General features: G+C 36.5%; 1 protein-coding gene across 1 annotated transcript; it reads left to right on the forward strand.

The window, feature by feature from the left end:
• The first annotated feature begins 1,217 nt into the window (after positions 1 to 1,217).
• On the forward strand, positions 1,218 to 22,580 carry LOC120527842 (membrane-spanning 4-domains subfamily A member 15-like). Its single transcript, XM_039751722.1, has 6 exons — positions 1,218 to 2,504; positions 3,202 to 3,309; positions 3,681 to 3,737; positions 12,627 to 12,803; positions 16,115 to 16,225; positions 22,130 to 22,580. Exons 2-6 carry the CDS (start codon positions 3,214 to 3,216, stop codon positions 22,187 to 22,189), a joined length of 501 nt encoding a protein of 166 aa, XP_039607656.1. The 5' UTR covers positions 1,218 to 2,504; positions 3,202 to 3,213; the 3' UTR covers positions 22,190 to 22,580.
• The last annotated feature ends 4,706 nt before the right edge of the window (positions 22,581 to 27,286 follow it).

A 27,286-nucleotide genomic window follows, 5' to 3' on the forward strand; every position in this document is an offset into this window, starting at 1 on the left:
TTAAATAAATGAATGAAAAGACCAGCAGAGATGTCTTCATCATTATTTGTGCCAGACTGGATGGATTCAGTGCTCCCACGAAAAGAAAGCTCATTCACACAGAGAATCTGCATTACTTCGTCTATGCTTTTAACGTAGTATCAGTTTTATTCAACCTGTGTTTCTCTCATTAAGTACAATACAGTTTCACCAGTTTTTTCTCTTTATTTCATTTCTGCTCATGTCTTTGCTACATTTTAATGGCATTGACATGTGTGCTTTTGGAATCCCCTTTTCTTTTCCAGTGTAGCTTTCCAATTAGCATCTACTGTCTTGGTGAACACCACATCTCTGTCAGTCACGCAAGCAAATAAGTTCTGAGGAGGAAAACAAAAGACATCTAGTTTGACTGAGTATTCCAACAACAGCAGTGAATGGTACCAGCTTGGATTAAAAGCCTAACATTCGTTTAGGAAAGACTTAGTATTAGTTAAGATAGTTCACTACTATTCAGATCACTTAGATAATTTTCAGCTCCAACAGTGATACCGCTACCTGCACTGTATTGATGTGAAAAGGTCAGGAAAGGTCTAACACTACTACTTGAACTGCCCACTTGATCTGAAGACATCAGCCCCAAAGCCTGGATGTTAGAGCTAACAGCAGCAGTGCCCCTGAAAAAAGCTTTGGTTTGGATAACAAAAAGCACTGCATGGTGTCTATGGCTTCTTTAAGAGATGCCCAGCATGGACTCTTTTGTTTAAACTGAACAGTAATATCAGCATTTGAAAATGTATCATTTCAAAAACTTAAATGTCTGTAGTACTAGGGTGTTGTACCATGTTAGCCATTATGGATGTGGTGAGGAGTTAAACAAAATGACACCTTTACATTTTGCCTGAAGAAGGGGCCTGAGTTGCCTCAAAAGCTTGCATATCTTTCTAGTTAGCTAATAACAGGTGTCATTAGGCCCTTGAGCAAGGCCCTTAACCTGCAATTTCTGAGCGCTTTGAGTAGTTAGAAAAGTGATAAATAAATACAAAGAATTATTATCATTATTATTATTATAATTATTTTGCTTAACTTCTAACCAAGTACTTAAATGTTAATTAGTGTACTAGTGAGCTAGCAAGCTAACAATATTAAAACTTAAAGTAAACAACTCAACATTAAAACAATACCCAACAACAATAACAGAAATTTTAACCAAAAAAAAAAACTGTTAAGAATGTACAAATAATCGCTAAATAACAGGCACCCAACACATGCTCCACAAAATGACGTGGGAGGGTCAAAGCAGTACCGTTACTTATACAGTTCAGTCAGCAAATCAGAAATTAGGAAATTGTGACAAGAGCAGAGGGAATAAATGTGATTGGCATTTTCAAATAGCATAGAATGTAGTTGACCCATTGGGTGGACAGAGCAAAAATCTAGCAGGGCATTGCCCCCATGTCTCTTTCTAGACCCGGTCATGTATAGTATATATAACCAAAGGCAATTAATAAGATGAACAAACATTACAGTGAAAACAGGCAGATTAATTGACTTGCTCATAGTCACACAGTGAATCTGAAATGAAAGCAAATCCTGAAAACTTGTGGTTAAATGTACAATACTATGGCAATCCAATTACATCTAACCATTTTAGAGATGTACTAGATGTCTTCAGGAATGCTTGAAATATTTAAGTACATCTATAAATGATTTTTGACTTGTCATACAAAACTGCAGCCACTAAGCCACACCGTCTAGTTACTTTGCACCTTCAGCATTACTGTATATTGTGGACTGTACTAATTAGTATAGGAGGTATCTTCTCTTCAGAACTTTTATTAATAGTTTAAGGTCTATTTTACTGTATATATACTAAACAGAAGCAAATAAAGTGGCTGAGGAATGAACGTGCCATCTTCACGCACCAATGCCAGGATAAAGTGGGCCAAACAGAACTACGTATCGTGTGACTGTGACTGCCTTCTCATGAGCAGTTCTGGTGGTCACGCTGCTTTACGTTGGTTTAGCACGTTTACAGATCCTAGAGACCCAACAGACAACAAAGTTGTAGTTTTCAATATATGTAAATTACCTACATTCAAATGATGCAGATTAACAAGAAAAGAAAGAAAAATGCATCAATGTACAACACAGTAAGTTTTTTTTTTTACTTCAAATAACATTGAACATTCAGCAACTACACACAAAGATGTGTAATATTTAAGATGTTTTTAATATGCGCTAAGAATTTATAATCCACTGTTCTTCAACTATGCAGTTGTCAACTACTGTATAAGATTTTCTCACTATTTATGGGTATTTTGTTTCCTCTGAAATTATGGTGTATAATAGATAAACCCTTTAAACAAAACAACATATTTTCCAGGAATAAATTGAATTTTCAGTGGACGAGGAATCGTTTACTCTATGCCAGAAAGCACCCAAAGCATTACCTTTGAAAGCATGACACCTATAAATGGAGCGGTCATTCAGGTCACAAACACCAGATCAGACCAGAGGCACTTGGGGTAAGTTAATGGTATACTAGGCTATAAACCTGAATTTAATTTATGATTTGGAAACCTTCCTGTAATAGAGGATATGAGTTTTAAACACCTACAGTAGATTTCTTTTTATCATTATGGTTTAACTGCAATGGCTGGCTTAATTTTATTTTTCAAAATATATCTCATATACTACAGTTTTTGTTCATTGACAATGTAGAAGCACCAAGTCAAATTGCTCTCATGAAGCAGACAAGAATCCTATGGCTATAAGTTATATTATGTTTTAGTCTGTATTTAGGATATCAAGTTGTTGATGACCAGAAAATGGTAAAGCAGGAAAAATAATATATTCAATATAGAAAATAAGTTTAAATTTCATCACAAAAATAACAGAAACTACGAGTATTAAAGTAATACCGCTCAAATGCAATATAACCAAATTAATGAGTTTGTATAAAATATCAAATTGATCTACATATTGAATTGCCTTAAGAAGTGGTCAACTTAAATGTCGGTCGCCTTAAAAGGCGGGTCAGCTTAGTATCTTATTAAAATCAAAAAAACATCCCATACATGCAAGTCAAGTTTAACAAAACTGGTCTGAAATAAATCGATCCCCACCAATGAGAAAGAGAACAAATCTTTAGATATATTCCATAAACAACTGCATTCACATAATACAGCCAGACACTAAATTTATTTTGTATTATTTTTGCAGGCTGTACAGATCATGATTGGTTTGGTCAGCATTGCTGTTGGTCTGGCTCTAGCATTAGCTGGACTGATTGTAATTGTCACTTCTACTCCATTTTGGACAGGTCTTCTGGTAAGATGAGATTTGATTATAAAAAGTCTTTCATAATACAAAGATTTCTGAGCACCATTTTAAAATTACTTTAATGGTATTTCTGTAGAGTAAATAGGTCAAAGAAATTGGCATTGATCAGAAGTAAAAACTCTGAAGGTATCAATAACAGTCACTGAAACATAATAAATTCCAAATTTTACTTATTTCTACTTGTTAGTTAGCTAACTTATAAAACATTGGTGTATTATTTGTCAATTTATAATTACTATAATTTTAGACTTTCTAGATTGTTCTTTTTAAAATTGGTTTTAGGGCATAAATGATATTTAATTTTTGAACTGGTGAACAAACATTTTACATACATGACCATTAATTCTCTCTCTCTACAGTATATAATTTCTGGATCTTTTTGTGTAATTGCAGCCAAAAGCACACAGATTGGTTGGGTAAGAATTCTGTTACTGTTTTTTTATATGCCCTCTCTGGAATAATTTACTTATGTAATGTATAATTGCAAAGCTTATATACAGTATAATATACATATATTATAATTGATTAGGCATGGTATCTGTCAAAGATATGTAATAGAATAATTTCAAAATATTTATCTCTTGCTCTACCTGTACTGGGTGGTGCTGAGGCATCACCCGTTGCATGGCTACACTCGTGTCCCAATCCAGGTGGTTCATCGTGTGGTGGCAAGGCGCTGTAATCCATGCATGCTCCCAACCCACCTACCTATACTTGCAGCACCTTTCCTCTGTTTTTGCCTGTGACTGAACCTATCTTCACCTGTGCTCCCTTTCCTGAGCATGTTCATGTAAACCCTGCTTCCAAGACTCTTATCATTATTTTTAAGGTGTCTTTCTCACCTCCTGTCTGGTTTTATATTTTCCTCCTTTGAAGGTGACTCTCTCTATTTAATCCATCTTGTGTATTTCACACATGTACTTCCTCTTTCTTTGCATCCCCAAAGCCAAGCTGACCAATCACACCAAAACTAAACCAATCAGATTGCTCTGAAGGACCATACGCACAGACCTGATGTATGTATATGATTTTTTTTTAAACTTTATATATGATATGCAAGAAAAGTTACAATTTAAATGAATCTGCCACCATTCAGTTTAGATTGATGAGCCCAGGAATGGTTGGTAGCATTCACATTGTCACATATTGTCATTCCCCTCACTTTTTCTTAAGCACATGTTACAAGCTATTGTGGCATATGATTTTATTGCTTCATTATTTCATATATATTTTTTAGTCCAAGAGCCTTTCCTTAATGTCCTTTTTAAACATAATTATTTACATTCAATTCACACAAAAGTCACCTATGATGCCAAGGTGAGACTGGCATGGGTCAATCTATTATTAATTTATTCTGAGGCAAAGTAGTATTGAACAGACAACTTGTTAATATTACATGATAACTAGCTTATTGGTAAGGTAAACAGCTGAACCCTCATTGTCCTAAATGGCCTACGCTATTCATTGTAACAGCAATTATGTCATTACATGTGACAGGTGATAGTGGCTACCTGGTTTGACGCTGACGCCTTACACAGATTCCCCAACTTCCAGAACACAAATGAGAGGTCCTTCAATGCAGTTCAAAGTGCAGTATAGGACTCCTCAGAAGCAGTTGGCAAGGGCTAGATGTATCAGATAGGAGACTACTGTACCTGCAAATGAAGGACTGCAGCATGGTGATTGAATATGCATGAGGTTCATTAGAATAGTCCATATAAGGTTCTTTCAGAGTGGCAGCCAAATGGGGTTTGAGGCATGTTCACATACAAACATTTACAAGATGATTGTGATTTAAACAGGTAAACTGTTAGAAATGTGTGGAAGATAGGTTTTATAAAATATTTTTTGTATAGGCATGTTCCAGTTTTTTGGCATATGCATATTTTCTAATGTGAATCCTCACTAAGTTTTATAAATGAGACCTTAGCTCTTTGTGATAGATCTTCAAGAGACTTTTAAAGGCTGCAGCACTCTAGAGGAATCAGCAGTGATTTGTGACCCATCCTTCAGTCTTTAATCAAAAGCAATTAACAAATGTCAGTTAAGCAAAATACAAAGTTATTGACAAATTGACATTTTTCAGCAAACTTTGACTTTGCACATGGTCACAGAAACTTGGTGGACATGTTAAGACTAATTTATCAGGTTTACTAGGTTGTGCCTGGCATGAATAGGATGTGCAATGTCATTCATTTCCACCTAAAGTGACCTGAAAAGGGCAGTATTATTACTACAAGGTGGCATACAATAAGAATAATTGAACAGAGAAAGGGTTGATTTACTATAATATTGAATCAGCAAAAAAGGAAAACTAACTAGACAAACCTGATTCAATAAACAAAACAAAATCAGAATCAAGATTCAAAAAGGGTCCAGAAAACAACTGCCAGCAAAACTACTGTAGTTGCAACAGGTTTAAAGAAAAGCATTCCCTTCGAAAAAAGATCAATAACAGAACATGTAGCTCATTCTTAAATAAGGTAGCTGCCATGACAAAACACAAAGCAATCAAGAACAGAGTGGCCAGCAGGAGCACCAGGAGATTTTCTGGTGGGCCGGTGACGTTTCTGGTCAGGTCGAGCATCCATGCACATCTTTTCAAATTCTCATAAATAAATACGCAAGCATTTAGTAAATACATATAAACACACCCCATCCTCAGGTGGTATGACCCCGCTTTGTTTGCAGGTATCCATTCAAAGCAAAAGAAAGACACCCCCTCCACAAATGGTAAAACCCCACATGTGAGAATGAAACTATCCATCCAACTGTTTTGTATCACACTAACAGCATTTAGCCATTTTACAATGGACATCAAAGGTAAAAAGAAATTTTGTGCTGGGTAAGCAGGGATTAAGAGAACAAAAAGGAGCTGCAGGAGAATACAGTGTAATGTACAAAACTTTACAACATCACATTGGGTCACGACTTTAGTAACACTAGGTGACAGCAAAGTAACTAGTTACAGGATCAAATGTGACTGACCTTACAATGTGTAATCCTAAAGTTGTCATAGGCAGCCACCTATCAAGTGCGCCATTCTTGAAGGATAAGGGACCCGTGCTTTGTGGACAGCCATTTATTTAAGTTAAGCAGCACATGCTCAGGACCTCCATCTATGTAAGTTAAGCAGCTCTCTCCGGATGACCTCTCCGGCAATGACATTTAACCAGGACAGATACAGCCTAAAACGCAGAGCTGTCTTAACGTATAGGCACAATGGGCACTGGCCGGGGGACCCAGGAGCATGTGGCCCACGTTGTTTCTGATGCCTATGTATGTTTCTGTTTTGCTATCAAAACAGCAGTCCCAGTGCACTGCTTTTCCTTGGGGGCCATGATGCTGTTAAGACAGCCCTGAAATACAGAGTTTCTAGCGTTAACATTTAGTGTCTGGATAACGCTGACATTGACACTTCACATGACAACACAGTTAACATCATCTTACTAAATAACTTGGCGGCTAACAAAATTAGCTCCACTACCTACATTTTGTAGCCAGCGTTTGTAACCCAATAAGGAAGGGAAAATGTTTAGTGAATGCAACATGCAAGTATTAAACAACCAAACCACAACCTACTATTAATGCCCAGAGAGAACAAAAAGTAGCTCTTTGTCCATTCTACTCCCACTAGCAACCACAGAGAGTCAGTCCAGTGATGGTAGTTAGGGAAGGGACATAAGGTAGTAAAGAAAGGACAGCAACAGGTATTTGCAACATTGCGGTGTGATAATAGGTATGGCGGTATGTGGGTGTTTTTCAAAATTACAGAAAATTATGTGGCAAGTGTGATATATTATGACTGTAGGAAATTGAGAAACTATCTACAAAAGGACATGCAATGATCTATAATAGCTATACAGGCAAAATATATTATCAAAGTTATCTATAATACAAAGTACACAGTCCAGATGGCATCCTGTTCATGGTTTATTCCTGCCTTGTGTCCTATGCTGACTGGGATAGACTTCCACAGCTCCTGTGACCCTGTTCAGGAATAGAAATTACTGACTGACATACATACAGTGCATCCGGAAAGTATTCACTGCACATCACTTTTTTCCACATTTTATGTTACAGCCTTATTCCAAAATGGATTAAATTCATTTTTTTCCTTAGAATCCTACACACATCACCCCAAAATAACAACGTGAAAAAAGTTTACTGGAGGTTTTTGCAAATTTATTAAAAATAAAATAATTGAGAAAGCACATGTACATAAGTATTTATAGCCTTTGCCATGAAGCTCAAAATTGAGCTCAGGTGCATCCTGTTTCCCCTGATCATCCTTGAGATGTTTCTGCAGCTTAACTGGAATCCACCTGTGGTAAATTCAGTTGATTGGACATGATTTGGAAAGGCACACACCTGTCTATATAAGGTCCCACAGTTGACAGTTCATGTCAGAGCAAAACCAAGCAAGAAGTCAAAGGAATTGTCTGTAGACCTCCGAGACAGGATTGTCTTGAGGCAAAAATCTGGGGAAGGCTACAAAAAAATTTCTGCTGCTTTGAAGGTCCAAATGAGCACAGTGGCCTCCATCTTCCGTAAGTGGAAGAAGTTCTAAACCACCAGGACTCTTCCTAGAGCTGGCCAGCCATCTAAACTGAGCGATCGGGGAAGAAGGGCCTTAGTCAGGGAGGTGACCAAGAACCTGATAGTCACTCTGTCATAGCTCCAGAGGTCCTCTGTGGAGAGAGGAGAACCTTCCAGAAGGATAACCATCTCTGCAGCAATCCACCAATCAGGCCTGTATGGTAGAGTGGCCAGATGGAAGCTACTCCTTAGTAAAAGGCACATGGCAGCCCACCTGGAGTTTGCCAGGCACCTGAAGCACTCTCAGACCAAGAGAAACAAATTTCTCTGGTATGATGAGACAAAGATTGAACTCTTTGGTGTGAATGCCAGGTATCACGTTTGGAGGAAACCAAGCACCGCTCATCACCAGGCCAATACCATCCCTACAGTGAAGCATGGTGGTGGCAGCATCATGCTGTGGGGATGTTTTTCAGCAGTAGGAACTGGGAGACTAGTCAGGAGAAAGGGAAAGATGACTGCAGCAATGTAGAGAGACATCCTGGATGAAAACCTGCTCCAGAGCACTCTTGACCTCAGACTGGGGTGACGGTTCATCTTTCACCAGGACAACGACCCTAAGCACACAGCCAAGATAGCAAAGGAGTGGCTTCAGGACAACTCTGTGAATGTCCTTGAGTGGCCCAGCCAGAGCCCAGACTTGAATCTGATTGAACATCTCTGGAGAGATCTTAAAATGGATGTGCACCGACGCTTCCCATCCAACCTGATGGAGCTTGAGAGGTGCTGCAAAGAGGAATGGGCGAAACTGGCCAAGGATAGGTGTGCCAAGCTTGTGGCATCATATTCAAAAAGACTTAAGGCTATAATTGCTGTCAAAGTTGCATCGACAAAGTATTGAGCAAAGGTTGTGAATACTTATGTACATGTGATTTCTCAGTTTTTTTATTTTTAATAAATTTGGAAAAACCTCAAGTCAACTTTTTTCACATTGTCATTATGGGGTGTTGTGTGTAGAATTGTGAGGAAAACTGAATTTAATCCATTTTGGAATAAGGCCGTAACACAGTGTTTCCCAAACTCGGTCCTGGGGACCCCTGTGGCTGTAGGTTTTGTTCCAACGGATTCTTAATCAGTGACAACACCTGATAACACTGATTTCATTTAATTAGCTGGTATTTTTTTTTTTATTGACATTGAGAAAAGCACAGCAGCATGATTTTTACATTTATAAGACATTTATAAAAATTTGTGCTTTTGCTATAGATTTAAATGCTTAACTCTCTTTTGTTGATTTCATTATACTTTGCCCTTTCTCTGTGCAGTTTTTCCCCATTCGTTGTATCTTAATAATGACAATTTAAAACGAGCAGATCAGACACGCTGGCAAACAACACTGAATAATCAAAGGCTACAACTACTTTAGTGTCAGACCCACTAATTAGTAAATAATTGATTCATTAAACAATTAGAACACCTAGAAAAGTAGAATGAAAATCAAGATGAAAATACTGCTAAAAAGAAAACAAAAACATTCCTATATAACTACTTGGTACATTTTAATATTTTTTTAGCAAACTTAGTTTTCTAATTTCTATATTAGTTCCCTAAACACAGAACTTGGGAAATATCAGTTCACTTAATTAGCCCAGGAGTTCAATTAAAAAGAAGCTGGTTGGATCAAAACCTGCAGCCACAGGGGTCCCCAGGACCGAGTTTGGGAAACACTGCTGTAACATAACATAATGTGGATAAAGTGAATACTTTCCGGATGCACTGTAGTACACATTACACAAGTCCTATGATTTAATTAATTTCTATGCTATTGAAGTTGAAGCTGGTCCTGTGGGAAGGAAGAAAGTTAGTTCAACTACAGGATTAATGCCAGGGACAAGAGAGGGTTGTACTTCTGGGTACAAGCTGAGGAGGATAAAGAAAGAGATACTCAGGCAAACGGAAGGGATACAAAGAAGGCTCCAGCAAGCTTTGGTTATTCTGCATATCCCCTGCCCAAACATCTTGATCTGGTTTTCTGCTATCACTTCCAACAATCCCTAAGACAGAATGTGTTGCTGATGTGATAACAATTATTAGAAAATTATCAAGGGTATAAAGCTGGAGCTACCTGTGCTCCATAAGACAACACTCTTGACCTTGGCAACTTGTTGCTCCAACACCTACATGAGTGCATTGAAAGAAACAAGAGACAGCTGGTTTGGAAGTTGTGCATCTCTCTGCTTTTGTTGGCGGTTGCCATGGTGACCTAGTAATAATCTGGATTAGGGGTGGGCTGTTCTGTATTATGTCACTCCAGGGCTGGAAAACAGTCCCACTCCACCTGTGCTAGTAATGCATGCCATTATCGAGGTCTAAATGGAGGAGTAATAACAAAATAAACATGTGACATAAAAAATGGAAAATAAAGTTAGATGACAAGTTATGACATTTGACAGCATCCAGTTTGAATGGCGACTCTAAATTTTCACAGAATTGAGTGAGTGTTGATGTGTAAGCATGCCTTACTATGGACTGGAGTCCCTATCCAGGATTGCTTCCCACCTTGTACCAAGGATAGGTCAAGTTCAAACACCTGTCACAAACTGGTAGACACAAAAATTAAAATACATTTTCTGGTGTCATACTAAGAAAAAAGCAGGTTGACTAAAACAAAGGAAACAAGACTTGGTGCAGGGGACTGCAAATTAAGTCCTGGGGGTTTCAGGTGGCAGTCGAGCCTTGCTGACAACAGAACTTATTTCTTCATTTCATATATTGTAAGTGTTTTTATATTACAAACTTACAGTAAGTCATTCTTATACTATACATATAAGGAAATATTTCTATTTTGAGTATCAGCCAAATGATTTCTGAACTACACTTTTTTCTCTTCCATTTTCTTCCAAATATTTTATTAACATGGATAATTCATTCATATACAGTGGAAAATGGGACCAGGTAAAAAAAATAATGAAATTTTGATCTTTGTCTTTTCTAACTCTTTGTTAATTGGTGGCTGTTCAGGAAAACAAGTGTGAATTAAAACTCTGAATGAAATGAATCAATTAAAAGCTTGAAATACTAAGGTGCATGAAACTAACTAAAATGAAGCACAAGCAGATAATTGAGCAATAACCAGGAAAGGAATGATGGAGCCCGGTCAAGCTTTTGAGGCTTAATGATACTGGAAAAATATCTGAAGTTTCAAAGCTTTGAAACTTTGAAAACAATAACTTCAGAAACCTGAGCAGCCTTGAGCTCAAGACTTTCAAGGGAAGAAGCTCAAATACAATCCTCTTGTTGATGGCATAGCTTCAATCCCATACAGAATACTCTGTGCATGATGCTTATGCTGTCAATGATATGCTAATATAAATGCTCATGCTAGTATGTGTGACTATTTTCTATAATCAAAAATGTTTAAGTGTGTTGACCTAATATTAAAATTTGTTACCATAACAGCAACTATTATGAATACATAATAAGCCACCATTTATTCATAATTATGTGATTACTTTTTTTTTTTTTAGGTAAGAGTAGTTTTGCTATGAGGCAATTTGAAGGATTAATAGCTGGGTTTAGGGTAATGTGTGTGTGAAACAGGACAAAGTGAAAGGGACAGTGTAGAATGGGATTTAGGGAATGTGCTCACGTAACTCTACTGTAGGCTACTAATGGCATGTTGTAAATTATACTACAGAAAAATGAAATAGTATAGTATTTAACCTTTGGTCAGATAACAGGTTGAAATGTTCCCATGCCACTGATCACTTTTTCCAGTTCGGGACTCCATATTTAATTCAATAATGGTTCACCTAAGGCAGCGTTTCTCAACCTTTAAGTATTTGCAACCTGAGTTTTAATTGCGCCCCCCTAACGTTTTTTTGAAAGGAGCCCGCCAATATCAATTTGTTGTTTTTTAATTAATGATATATCATAGATGTATATTTTATTATACCTACTTAACTTTTATCGTCATTTATCTAACTCTATATTTATTTTTCTAGTATTAGAATGTAGTTTAAGTTAGTTTGTTTTGGTTTCAATAGATGTATTTTTCATATTTTCGATTCTTGTTTTTTTTTTGACGTCTTCACGTCCCCCTTTTTGTTACTTCGCGCCCCCCTAAGGAGGCCCGCCCCACAGTTTGAGAACCACTGACCTATGGCATCATTCTGAAGAATCACTCTGGCGCCTTTATTTTTAAGAGTGTACTTACAAATTTTTCTTTCTCTGCATGCATTTTTTTGTCTTCCCTTCCTTAATATGTAAATATAATAATAGATGCCAATTCTGAACAAACTTGCTTGTCAAAATTCTACAAATGAATTAACCACCTTGATTTTTGATTCAGTATTTCCTAAACTGAACAATGCAGGTTTTAGAAAGTTTAATAATTTGGTGGCCAAGGTTAAATCTTGGATAACACCTAAATGTATGGACAATATAGCCATAAACATTGTCACTATTACCTTATTATTTGAAAAATTACATTAAAAATAACATCAGTTCAAAGTTACATACATTTAATTTTACCAAGTCAATTACCAAATCAATTAGCATACAACAAAATAGACAAAAATAATTGATTTCATTGATAAATACAGATCAATGTTGTCAGCATGTGTAATTAGGGTAATGTTTACAATATATTTTTCCCAACATTAGTACATAAAGAAAAAAGAATTGATGATAAAGAAAAACTATTGGTTGATCAATAAGCCATAATATGAGAGAACAATCTGAACTTTAATATTCATTTTTGACAGATCAAAGCAGCCTTATCCATGAATATCACCAGTGCTGTGTCTGCTGTGTTTGCAGTTGCTATGTATTGTGCAAAGATTCCTACAAGAAATTTAAGTGACAGAAGCAAACATTTCCGTTCAAATGAAACTGCAGATCTTGATCATGTGCATTGGCTTCAAGGATCTGACATCCTTCTGGTAATTTCTTTTCATTTTTATCTCCTTGCAAGTAATTTCTTTAATGTTTTTCTGCATAGACTATAATCTGTCAAAGCCTCTTCTAAAGCAGGTATTTACACTGCAGACTTATAGTGCAAACATTCTCATTTAATATATAGAAAGTCTGTGGCAATCCAAAAGTGGAACCAATAATAATGGTATTTTACAACAATAAATCATACCAGGGCGGCACGGTGGCTCAGTGGTAGCGCTGCTGCCTCGCAGTTAGGAGACCCGGGTTCGCTTCCGGGTCCTCCCTGCGTGGAGTTTGCATGTTCTCCCGTGTCTGCATGGGTTTCCTCCGGCGCCAGTTTCTCCCACAATCCAAAGACATGCAGGTTAGGTGGATTGGCGATTCTAAATTGGCCCTAGTGTGTGATTGGTGTGTGGGTGTGTTTGTGTGTGTCCTGCAGTGGGTTGGCTCCCTGCCCAGGATTGGTTCCTGCCTTGTGCCCTGTGTTGGCTGGGATTGGCTCCAGCAGACCCCCGTGACCCTGTATTCATCCATTAGAAAATGGATGGATGGATAAATCATACCAAAGGGCTCTAATTATTTAAATAGCATGTAGTTCAAATATTTATATGCTGAAATGGCAGATGAAATGTGTAAGTGAGAGCCTAATACCTCCTTATACCCATACCCATATACCTCCCCCGTGAATTCAATGCCATACTGCTAACTGCTGTGTACATTGCACCAAATGCTAATGCTAGCTCAGCTCTGGGGCTTTTGCATGACACAATCAGCAGTAAACAGAGCAAGTATCCTGAGGCTGTTCACGTCATTTCTGTGGACTTTAAGCATGCAGATCTTAAAGCAGTTCTCCCCAAATTCCATCAACATATAAAGTGTGCAATTAGGGGAGTAAAAACACTGGACAAGCTGTACACAAACATCAGACAGGCCTATAGGGCTAAACCCCTAGCACACCTTGGCCAGTCTGATCATATATCCCTGCTTCTGATCCCTGCATATACCCCACTCAGGAAACAAGCTCCCACTATGACCTAATGGCCCGAGGAGGCCTCCCAACAGTTGCAGGACTGCTTCCAGAGAACCGACTGGGAGGTTTTCGATCACCAAGACTTGGAGAATCACACTACGGCAGTCCTGTATTACATCATGTTCTGCACGGACAACGTCACCAGGGACAGATGCATAAGGGTTTATCCCAACAGGAAGCCCTGGATGACGAAGGAAGTCCAGAGTCTGCTGAAAGCCAGGAATACTGCTTTCAGGTCTGGGGATGGGGCACTTTATAGAGCAGACCTGAGGAGAGGCATCCAAGAGGCCAAGGCAGCGTACAGAAGGAGGAAAGAGGACCATCTGAGGAGCAACAACCCCAGGCAGGTGTGGCAGGGTGTCCAGCACATCACCGGCTACAAATCCAGCAACTCCTCAGCCGCTGAGGAAGACGCTTCTGAAACTGAACATCTTCTTTGGCGCTTTGAGGTGACATCAGCAGCAACGCCATCACAGCCGCCTGTTCACAACAGCAACATACGGTGGAAGAGTGTGAGGTGAGGCTGGTGATGAGGAAGGTGAACCCGAGGAAGGCTGCAAGACCTGACGGTGTGGCTGGACGGGTGCTGAAAGACTGTGCAGATCAACTGGCCGAAATCTTCACTAGGATTGTCAACTAGGCCACTGTCCCATCCTGCCTCAAGTCCTCCATCATCACTAAAAACAACATTATGGCTGCATTATCTAAAGATTACAATGATTCAGTACTGCTCTGACACTGTAATTAATCAACAAAGCACCACAGTGTTTCACTGCCTACCATGTTCAGATATAGCTAACAATTTTAGCATGAGATATCTGCACAGATTTTAAATCTCCATCAGGTACTTCTTTGTATATGTACTCCTAAATTTTACAGTTCAGAATTTTGAACTCCAATTAGCCACAGACCCTCCACACTCAACACTATCAAAAGCACATGAATCTTTTCATCATTTGAACTGGAATCCGCTGTCTATTAAAGTAACTTCAGCCAAAAGATATTGTAAAATGGTATTAAAAACATGTTTTATGTACACTTTTAATACATGCAATTACTTTCCATTATCATTGTTAGCTGTGCTACCCATCTAAGGCAGATAGAAATCTAAACAATCAACATAAACCTTAGTGTAAATGTTTGCAGTGTACCATTTGTTGAATAACATTTTGTAATCATGAGTAATACAATACATTGCATTTTTCACATAATAAATATCTGTAGTAATAAAATGATTTACTGAAAATGATTGTGATGCACCACCTGTTGGAAAGATAAATGCAATGCAAATGTCTCTGCTATATGCCATTTAATATGGTATTCATAACAGCAGTGTTAATGTTTGTGACGTGCCATCAGTTGGAATGATAAATGCAGTGCATTGTATTACTCCAAATGTTTGTAATGCAGCGACTATTGGAATGAGAGAGACATAGCAACTGGACGGACACAGACATTTATCCATTTATTAAGATTTTAAAATATGATTTACTGTTACAAAATATATGCAATAAAATTTAATGAAGTGATTATAACACATACCAATTTAAAAAAAAACAGCTAACAAAGTCTCCGAATGCACCTGAATGTTATGCCATGTGCACATTTTCTTACTTGTATATATTACAGAAGATGTTGACAGACCAGTTTGGTCCTTGCCTATATAATTTATATGTTCTCCCTTTGTCTGTGTGATTTATTTCTAAGTACTTTGCTTTCCTTACTTAACTGTAAGTATATACATGAGTGAAAGCTGTTATAGTATGGCACCTCAATCAGGGTTGAGCCCAAAGCTTTTAGTGTCCATCTTGTGACCCTAAAGTGAATTAAATATACAGTATTCATTAAACACATGTAGCTGTTACATTTAAATAAGCTGTTTGGCTGTGAGAATATAAATGGCTAATAGAAAGGTTTCAAAGATGCTAGAAGTACAATCATTTAGCCTTTTCAGGTACACTCTAGGTCTTTAAAGTACTAGAAGAAATAGTAAACTATACTGTATAAGCTAATGATACCATAAATAAAAGTTTACCCCTGGTCATGTGACGACACAAAGAAATTATTGTCATGGTCTTGGTTTTTCTTGATAAATATTTCATGCCTTGAGTCAAGTAATTTCTTATTTAAATTTTTTTAGACATTAACACTGGCAATAAATAAAGTAGTTATCAACACTGCCTCACAGCTGTACAGACATGGATCCCAACTTGTCAATGCATTTTGCAGTCTTAAAGTTGAGTTGATGAGAAATGAAAATTAACATATGGTTTTACATTTTGACAGAGTACAACAAATGGAATCCTTGGAGTGTTACTCATTTTCACAGTGCTGGAGTTCCTAGTGACCATCTCCATGGTAGTTTTTGGATGCAAAGCTGTTTGCAAGAACACTACGGTATAGTTTGTTTAATACAAAGAATTTTTCATTCACACTGTGAAGTTATTGAAAGCTGTCCAATTCAGTGATGCAGTGAGCACCTTGGGCCCTGAATGTTGTTTCAGGTTTCCTTATAGTTAACAACACACTAACATGCTTTAAAGGTACAATAGACCTTTGTTTTGTTTACATACTGTATGTCTGCAATTAAAGTGTTGGCAGGTTAACTGGTGAATGAATCTGCACATAAAGTACATATTGTTATAACTGTTAAAGTATCAGGTCAGGTCAGGGAGCATGCACTGGCAGAGCACATTGCTGCACCCACCACACTATGAAGCAGGTCGGGAACCTGGTTGGCAACCATCCAGGCAGACACGCGGTCCAGTACTACCATCCAAAAATGACCATCTATATGCCACTGCAGGGGCTACGTGAGTGCCCCCTTGGGCTGGTCCAGCCGCTCAGGTCCTCAACAATAAGGATCTTGCAAGCCAGATCACCCTCAGGGAATCGTTCCACATGGCTGTAGTGTGGGTGAAAATAAAACAGCACTCACTTACCAGAAGCTGAATGAGGATCCTTCATGTCACTGAGACAGATGAGTACGCTTGCGAGTGCGGGAACGTTTAAATAGGGTGGACTGCACGTGAGCAGGTGTTGATGTATGGTGCACATCCCAACTTGACGGTTTATTGGGAGACCGTGGGTAACGTAAATAAGGATTGATGGACAAAAAGTTCTTGTGGTATAAAACTATGGTCCGAACACAAGGATGTTGTCATTTGACTAGGTCTTAAGTGTAAATCTGTGTTACTGATTTGCTTAGCTTAGTAGTAGGGATGCATACCGACCTTTGTATATAGTAGGTGCTAAGATCAAATTCACTTACCTAATTGCCTTGGGTGGAAGGATTCTTTATTTAAAGATGCTCAATGTTTTTTTTTTGTTTTGATCTTGTCCTTATACTTAGTTTTTCTTTTTTTTTATTATTCTTCAGCCTGTCCTTCGTGAACTGTCTTGTGGGTGGAGGAGAAAGAGTATTTTTGTTTTAAATTTTTCAGTATTGTTTTGGAGCCACTGTAAATATTATAAACAGCACTTGCACTAATTTTCTTTTGTTTTGATAGTGACTTTGCACAGGACTTTTGGAAGATTGCTTTTTGAAAGTTGCTGGATGTCATGGCAAGCCTGTACACTGGTACTCTGTGTGCTGTACAGAGTGGAGGCAGAACCTGTTAAAGTGTGACCAACCAAGGAATGAGGATAACTTGAATGTGGAATAGTTAAACGAGAAGTGGGGGGGCAATGCCAAAACAGAAAATATCCAAGCATCAAAACCAAAATCGTAATCCAAAAATCAAAGTCAAAAGTTCTAATTTCCGATCTAATCTATTTTACTTAACTCAGTATAAAAAATGCATAAATTCAATGAAAAGTCAATTTTCTTAAGGGCACTATATGGTAGAAAGTGCTGAGAGTTAAGGGAAAAGAGAAAAAAAACAGATTAGGCAATGAAAGAACAATGAAGCATTTAAAAATTCCTGGTCAGAAGTAAGGTAAAAAGTCAGAAAAACAGAAGGACTAACAAAAAGACATTGTGCAAACAAACATCACATCACAAATGTATTGTCCACTAAACACGTTTGCACCCAAGGAAATCTAATGTTATCTTGGGTTTCTTACCTTAAAGACTATTAAACAGAAATTATTTATTTATGATCCAAAGTGAAGATATTGGACATGGATGACACCATCTTTTACAGCCAAGAAAAGATTTCATACAATTGCCATGTCTTTTGATTGGTGATAGGCATGGCAACAGTATACAATATGACCACAAAAATAGAAAAATAATGCAGAATAGCTGCAGCTATGAAAGGACTCCAACACAAAATGGTTACATGGTTAATATTAAAATGTAATAACTGCACAAATAAAAACTATAATAATAATGAAATAAACATTTCAACCAAGTATAAATACTGACATCACTAAGGAAAAGTTGTAGTATCTTCAATCCAAAGCTAGGATGCCTCTGATTGTGAGCCACCATCTTTTATTATGTCAATGATGTCACAACTAATCATGTGATAGTAGTACTAATCCATTGTCAGCTACAACTTGGTAATAACCATGAAGAAACACTAGAAAATGTAGCAAACACCAGGGAAATAGTACATGAAATAGTATTAAAAATTAATTAAAAATATAAAAAACAAAGTTAAACATAGGAAATACCATATAGAAGTCAACAACACCTTTCTGTAGATTTCTGTGTCTAATTGCTATAAATGTTCATGAAAAGTAATTAAGAAAAGAAACGTATTTTATTATTAACACCTGAAGCTTTGAATTAGCACAGGTGGGTTTCTGTTCTCTTAAAGCTTTGGAAAACAGGAGGGGATAGTTTGGCATGATGATAACGTTACAAGGAAGTTACATCATTTTTGATAGCTAGAGCATAAATGTGCCATTTTTAAAATTCTTTACTTAACAAAATATATTTATGAGACAATATCTCATAAATGTCAATATCTTTATTAACACTTTTACAGCATCACCAGCGTTACCAGAGCTCTGTCTAGTCATAAATAACAGTGACTTGGATAAAGTAAATGAAGAATGCTCAGAAGGGGCTATGTAGCCATTGGACCTAAGCTGTTAAAGCTTCATATGCTAAAACTGCTGAAAACTGTGGACCCATAGAGGTTTTATTTTATTCAGAATATATGCCTTTTTGGAAGTTTTGATTTCTTCTCCTCCATTGCCATTTGGACACAGCTAAAATATCTATCCCATCATAACTTGTAAGAAAAATTGATAATGTTTTTCAACAAATTTTCAGTTATTGTGTATACTTTGTTGACTTATTATTATGTCAGTAGAAACTTACTAGTATGTGTTTTTATCTTTGTATTTAAAGTATACATACCTACCTTTATGGTAATTTGTTTAATTTTTTTCAATTTTTTGTGCAAAGAACCTTGAGCTGCATTCAACATATGAAATGTGAATACATAAATTTCTTCTTCTTCTTCTTCCTATTTTTGTAGTTGTTGCTATTTCAGAAGCTCTGTCTTTTTATTTAAAGAGCTTCTGTAAAAAGACAAATTTCCCCTGGGGAATTAATATAATTCTATCTATCTATCTATCTATCTATTTATTTAGTGGTAGAAATAGGCATCAGTGCAGTGATGACTGCCCAAATGAAAATATCCTCCTTGTTACTGATGAAGGCTACTCAGAGAGCCCACCACAATCCACTGCTGTTCAGTTCAGTAATGTGGTTTAATTTCTTCAAGTAACTTACCACAATGTTGTGCGGGTTTTAATAGACAATTCACACTGCTGAAACCATAAGTTTGAGATATATGCGGGTTCCCAAATAATCACAAATATGGAGAATGCATGAAGGGCATTCATTATAAATAAATAAAAAATAAATAAATAAATAGATGTCAGCAGGTTAATTTTCTATTGCAAAGACCAAAGCAGATAAACATTAGATTTGTTAGGTTATTGGAAAGGGAATAACATTATAAAATGAATCCCTGAATGATATAAAACAAGACTATAATAGAAGCCTGCTTAATGGCCCTTCTTTAAATAAGAAAGTATGCTGACAAAAAACATTTTGGAAGCAAAAGCAAGGAGTAAATATAATGAATTTTCCTCTCCTTTCTTTCCAAGTCTCACAAACCCAGGGGTTAAGAATTCTGTATTCTAACAACAAATGGCATGAGACATAGAAAGGATCAAAGTAAAAGGAAAGAAACGACAAGTAGAGAGACAGGGATACAACATCTTTCGCGTACCTCTCCTGTTTAAGCTGAGAAAATCAAAGATAATCAGCAATAAAAGTTTTACCAGCAACAGCAGACCTCCAGTAAGTGACATTAACAGTGGAGATGGAGCTCTATTAATTTGTGCTGCTGAGAGCTGTATATGCCAAGGTTATAATAAGACAGTTGGCAAGTTCAAGGGATTTTCACTTAACAGCTGAAAGGACCTTAATGTAAATCTCACAATGAAAATGTTTTGCTAATAAGAATTATGGGAAAGAATGAGCTCACTTGAACAAAAGTGCAATGAAAGCTGTTTTTGATTAATGGGTCACACACAAACATAAAATATGCTGTACAACAGAAACAAATATATTGAAATGAGTATTGATTTTTGATTTTGATTTCATCGATTAGATTAGATTAGATTAGATTAGATTAGATTAGATTAGATATGATGTATTAATCCTCAGGGGAAATTCAAAAGTTTTAGTTGGTATTGCAATTCTACAAGAAACAACACAAATATGCACAGGGGCATGGGAAAGGTTAATGTTTGCATTTTATGAAATCAACTATAAGACTGACAGTAGTATGTTGCAGCAAAATCATTTCTTACAAGAAGAAAATAATTTGTCCATTTGTAAAAGATGTACAACTGTAGACAAATGTTCAGTTCTGTACCAGAATACTTACAAGGTGAAGTGGCGATGGAGTATTACTTCTGGGTTGCAATTTTGGAAAGATTAAAAAAAGGGAAACATGTTGCAACAATTTTAAACATCTGTCGTATCTTTGGCACTGTTTTCTTTATATATTCATATCCACTGGAATCCATTTCTTCCAGCAACGGGATGCCGGAGGAAGGAGGCTATACTACAGTAATGAGCACCAGGCAATATACCCATTAAGTCATAGCTTAGAACAAATTAGGACTAACCATTTAGAATAAACTTCATATGTTCTGATTTGTAACTAAACATTGCTTACTCCACCTAAATAGTGCCTATGCTGGTATATGAACCCAGAATCTTGGATTTGTCAATCAGCTGCATTAACCACTATGTCATCATGCCACCTTTTTGATATAAAGTAATTTGTATATTATTCTGATAATTGAGAACACAGAGCAATATACTATATAGTTTAGTGTTTATAAATTATTTTGTTTCTTCCTGACAGAAAAATATTTACAATTTTAGGTCCAACCATTAGATCTTGAGAGTTCACTGTTCTTTTAAATGTTTACTTGTATCCTTTGGCACTTCAGAGTTTCTAAATAAGAGTAGAATTGCCTTCTAAATTTATATATTGACGGTTTTTATTAATTTTACAGTGATTAAACTAATAGCTACACTTAACAAACCACTTTAAGAGTGTCACAATATGGAATCTCATTCACTATGTACTGGTGTACAAACTGCTTCAGGTGTTGTTGGGTTTGGTTCTCATTTTCAGCACTTATTTAAAACTCAACAGTGTGGAATTGTGATGCAGCGGTGCTAAGCACTGGATCACTTTGTTGCTTTCATTTGAATATTACAATTTTAAAGTATTAATGGCCTCACCAATTTCATTATCATCATATCATAAATTTGTATTAAAATATATGTTCTACGGCACACAAATCAACTAACTCAGTAAATGTAAGGTTAATGTAAGTAGCCTTATTAAGAGAGACCTGAAACAATTAACTGGAGACTGTTTTTATTGTTTTTCATTGGTGGAACATTCAAATAAATCTCTAGTTTATTTATTATTACAGTTATAATTTCTAGGATATACAATAAAAATAAAGATTTGATTGATAGCAAGAGGGTGCAGTTTTGATTAAATACTTCATGGGAACATTTTAATTGTATGTTTTTAAAGTATAACACTTTGGTAGGTAAAAGCACCATACAAAGTGAAACTGCATATACTATAACCATATACTGTATCTGAACCTTTACAGTTTTTGCCTTACATCCAGATATCATTTAACAAAATGAGACAGCAGGGATGAACTTCTTAAATTCAGTTAAATGTCATTTTTGAAAGTAAATTAATTTTAAATCCTTTAAAAACAATTCAATCACATCCATTTGTTCTGAGATATAAAAAAATATTCTTTTTTTTTTTTTCATTTCTGTTGCAGCCTGTGATTGTCATTCAACAAAGCTCATTTCCAGAGGCAGCTTTTGTGGTTAAAACGTAATTCAAGATGATCCTCTACTGTGATTCTATGGTGATGCTGAAATACATCCTTCTCCATTTCCCAGTTTTCAACTAAGGAAAATAATAAAGCTTCAAAGTTTTGTTTTTATAAGAGGAGATCTGTTTCTTATTGTTCACCACCAGGAAGGTCAAAATTTCCTGGGAGTATCCATGCTTGAATTGTTTTCCCCTCAATGTTAACTGGTTTATTGCTGTACTCCAAAGTACAGTATACCTTTGAAAGTTGAATTTCTCCATTGTTAAACTGAAAATATTTGTGCATGTGTTTGTGTGTGTGTGCATCTTATGGTATTTAACATTATGTTTTCGGTTTCCAATGCTCCACATTACACGCTCATTACATCTTGCCTGAAGAAGGGGCCTGAGTTGCCTTGAAAACTTGCATATTGTAATCTTTTTATTTAGCCAATAAAAGGTGTCATTTTACTTGGCTTTTCTCTACATTCATAATGGCTAACACGGTACAACACCCTAGTACTACAATGCTCCACATAAAAGCAAATGAGTATTACATCATAATGAAGGCCATTTACCTCCTGACTTAATTGTTGTAATATTTTGGAGAACGCTTTGATTTTCACACTGACCCTAACCCTTAGATTCTTTGCTATGTGGGAACATATATTAATATAGTATATACAGTGGTGTGAAAAACTATTTGCCCCATTACTGATTTCTTATTCTTTTGCATGTTTGTCATACAAAATGTTTGTGATCATCAAACACATTTAACCATTAGTCAAATATAACACAAGTTAACACAAAATGCAGTTTTTAAATGATGGTTTTTATTATTTAGGGAGAAAAAAAATCCAAACCTACATGGCCCTGTGTGAAAAAGTAATTGCCCCCTGAACCTAATAACTGTTTGGGCCACCCTTAGCAGCAATAAATGCAATCAAGCGTTTGCGATAACTTGCAATGAGTCTTTTACAGCGCTCTGGAGGAATTTTGGCCCACTCATCTTTGCAGAATTGTTGTAATTCAGCTTTATTTGACGGTTTTCTAGCATGAACCGCCTTTTTAAGGTCACGCCATAGCATCTCAATTGGATTCAGGTCAGGACTTTGACTAGGCCACTCCAAAGTCTTCATTTTGTTTTTCTTCAGCCATTCAGAGGTGGATTTGCTGGTGTGTTTTGGGTCATTGTCCTGTTGCAGCACCCAAGATCGCTTCAGCTTGAGTTGATGAACAGATGGCCGGACAATCTCCTTCAGGATTTTTTGGTAGACAGAAGAATTCACGGCTCCATCTATCACAGCAAGCCTTCCAGGTCCTGAAGCAGCAAAACAACCTCAGATCATCACACTACCACCACCATATTTTACTGTTGGTATTATGTTCTTTTTCTGAAATGCTGTGTTCCTTTTACGCCAGATGTAACGGGATATTTGCCTTCCAAAAAGTTCAACTTTTGTCTCATCAGTCCACAAGGTATTTTCCCAAAAGTCTTGGCAATCATTGAGATGTTTCTTAGCAAAATTGAGACGAGCCCTAATGTTCTTTTTGCTTAACAGTGGTTTGCGTCTTGGAAATCTGCCATGCAGGCCGTTTTTGCCCAGTCTCTTTCTTATGGTGAAGTCATGAACACTGACCTTAATTGAGGCAAGTGAGGCCTGCAGTTCTTTAGACGTTGTCCTGGGGTCTTTTGTGACCCCTCGGATGAGTCGTCTCTGCGCTCTTGGGGTAATTTTGGTCAGCCGGCCACTCCTGGGAAGGTTCACCACTGTTCCATGTTTTTGCCATTTGTGGATAATGGCTCTCACTGTGGTTCACTGGAGTCCCAAAGCTTTAGAAATGGCTTTATAACCTTTACCAGACTGATAGATCTCAATTACTTCTGTTCTCATTTGTTCCTGAATTTCTTTGGATCTTGGCATGATGTCTAGATTTGAGGTGCTTTTGGTCTACTTCTCTGTGTCAGGCAGCTCCTATTTAAGTGATTTCTAGATTGAAACAGGTGTGGCAGTAATCAGGCCTGGGGGTGGCTACGGAAATTGAACTCAGGTGTGATACACCACAGTTAGGTTATTTTTAACAAGGGGGCAATTACTTTTTCACACAGGGCCATGTAGGTTTGGATTTTTTTTCTCCCTAAATAATAAAAAACATCATTTAAAAACTGCATTTTGTGTTTACAAGTGTTACATTTGACTAATGGTTAAATGTGTTTGATGATCAGAAACCTTTTGTGACAAACATGCAAAAGAATAAGAAATCAGGAAGGGGGCAAATAGTTTTTCACACCACTGTATAGTAATATATAGTGATATTAACTGTGCAACATTTTTAGCCATAGTGTGCCCATTTGGTAGTTGGGGCTTCAGCTAATAAGGTACATCTTTACCTGTAGTGCAGTTACACCCAAGACTGCACTATTCAGAGGTTAATTGTTAAACCCATGTGTTCACATTTCTTCTTACCAGACTTGATAGTTGTACAGAGATACACTTTTGCTCATACGGAGCTGTTTCATCCAAGACTACACCTATGCACAGACCCTGTTGTAGATGTGTCATCTCACCTCAGCTGACCTGGGTTTAATAATGATGCCTTAATTCCTAGGCATAGAAACCATACTCAGAAAATCAGTGAAGACATTTGTTTCCTCTGTTCAACATCATCTAACTGTAATAACATAAGCAGAAGCTTAGGTAGAAGTAGGACATAAAGTATACAACCTGGAGTCTTGTAGCTGAGGCAGTTTTAAGATGATCTATATTCTCTGTCTGACACCTTTCTTACTTACTGTGCCTCTCAAAAGGCAAATATACAGCAGGCTTATATCCTTTATCAGATAGTAAAGAAGACACTCTCACTAGGTTATTGTATAGTGCATATTTTCTATCTATTAGGCAACTTTATGCCCATTTTGTGAGTGCTGTGTCATGCCTCCTTGCTATCCTTATTCTAAATAAAACTTTAAACACTTAGTAAGTTAAAACTTATTTACATTACAACTTTTTTAAATAGCATCCTTCACTATGTGCAGGTGCTGTAAACAACAAAATACAAGTCTAGATTATTAAAATCACTAAAAACGGAGCAAGTACATATAAAAATAAAGATTTGTTAAAACAGACAAAGATAGAGAGAAAAGATAGAACCTGATTGAACATAAATAGAAATCAACAATATCTGTCCATTAATTAACTGATGAACTTAAAAGAGTTCAAATTGTTAAAGGGAAAGTCAAATACAAAGTCCAGCCAACTAGTCACCTACCCCCTTTCCTGGGTATTCTGTACTGGAGTCTGTGCTGAGCCATGCAGACTGATGAGGTAATCTTGCTATTTGATAATTACAATGTTCCTCTATCCAAGATGACTTTTACATTTAGAGTAGATCTGCCTGACAATAGTGCAGTAGCACCAAGTGCAAATCTAGATACTGAGAAGAAAAACAGAATAGAGGAGGGTTAGTAATGGTTTCTAATTGTTTTATTACTTAAATTCTTGTGCAAATGACTAACAAACAAAAATGCAATACTCACAGCTAATAAGCAGCTCTAGTCAGGGTATTCTAGACTAAAGTAGTAGGTCTTCAGCTTGTTTTTAACACTGAGACTGAAGGAGCATATTTGTATTAGCAGGCAGATTATTCCACAGCTTCAGGGCGCTGTAATCAAAAGCTTGACCTTCCATTGTTGTTTTATTAATCCTTGACTTTGTAAATCCAATATAAATTTATTACAGAATGTTTTAACTTACATAAAAAATCAGAGTTAAAATAATATACCGTCCAAAAATCCATGTAATCCTCCCATGGGCAGGACTCCATCATCAAAATTGTTTGTGAGTTGCACAATTTTCAAACACATATCAGATGTCAGTGTTACTTGTAAAAATAAAATGTATTTCCAGATATACACGTATACATTACACAAAAAGAGTTATAATACAACAATAAAACACACACTACTATAAAAAAAAGGAAAAAAAATCAGTCAATCAAATAAATCATAGAAAGAATTAACATTTATTAATCTTAAACTCTAAATACCTCAACCTTAACCCACCCTAATTAGTAAAAACCCTTTTATGCTATATTTTTAAATATTGATTGAAACAACAGGAGTTATACAGAAGCATTGACAGTAGACTTATTCTAGAATAAATTTTAAGTATTTTTCCTAGATTCTATAGAAATTCTGAACAGTAATACACTAAAAATATTTTGTTTAGTATAAGTTAATATAATATATTATTTTCCCATTGAATTATGGAGTGTGCAGTAAGATTTTTCCAGTGAGAAAGTTGAGTTGACATACTAACAATTCAGTGTAGTGACTTTGTCGCTAGATATTTCTTCAAACAGGGCTATATAAGGATATTGAATGGTTTAAACCCTAATGCTATCTAATAAGAAAGAAAATATCTTTGCCCCAGAATGGCTTAATTTAGGAGTATCCCAAAATATATGACTTAGTGAGGCCAGAACTACAGAGTATTACTTACAATAGTTCAGTCCTTGATATATTTTAGATATTAATCTGTTTAGGAGAAGTTCTGTACTGGATTTACCTTCATCCCCTTGGCAATATCTTTCATAAATATAATATTAATTTTCACTGTTGCTGCTGATGACACCCAGCACTACCTTGGTAGTAAATCTACCTCTTCTTTTCCACCATTTTCGTTTATTGACTGCATTGCTGGAATTAAATCCTGGTTTTCTTCAAATTTTCTTAAATTAAACAGTGACAAAACTAAGGTTCTCCTCATTGGTACAAAATCATCAGTATCCAAAGCCTATACTCTTTCACTTGCTATTGATAATTCCTTTGTTTCTCCTTCACCTAAGGTCAAGAGTCTGGGTGTCATCCTTGAGGGTACTCTATCTTTCCAATCTCACATTAATAACATCACCCGGTCTGCTTACTTCCACCTACGTAATATCAATCGCATTCACCCCTCCCTCACTCCCCATACCATTGCCATTCCTGTTCACACAGTCTTGTTACTTCTTGTCTGGACTATTGTAATTCAGTCCTCTTCGGTCTTTGTAATAAATCTCTCCATAAGCTTCAGCTACTCCAAAATTCTGCAGCTCGCATTATTACTCGAACCCCATCTAT

This window comes from Polypterus senegalus, chromosome 1 (assembly GCF_016835505.1).
Source record: "Polypterus senegalus isolate Bchr_013 chromosome 1, ASM1683550v1, whole genome shotgun sequence".
NCBI lineage: Eukaryota > Metazoa > Chordata > Cladistia > Polypteriformes > Polypteridae > Polypterus > Polypterus senegalus.

Bases quoted from the DNA above. Each gene is read 5' to 3' on its own strand.
- LOC120527842 (XM_039751722.1), top strand. From the start codon at position 3,214: ATGATTGGTTTGGTCAGCATTGCTGTTGGTCTGGCTCTAGCATTAGCT. The intron at 3,310-3,680 runs GTAAGATGAGAT...CTCTCTCTACAG, and splicing joins CATTTTGGACAGGTCTTCTG to TATATAATTTCTGGATCTTT. The intron at 16,226-22,129 runs GTATAGTTTGTT...TTTCTGTTGCAG, and splicing joins CTGTTTGCAAGAACACTACG to CCTGTGATTGTCATTCAACA.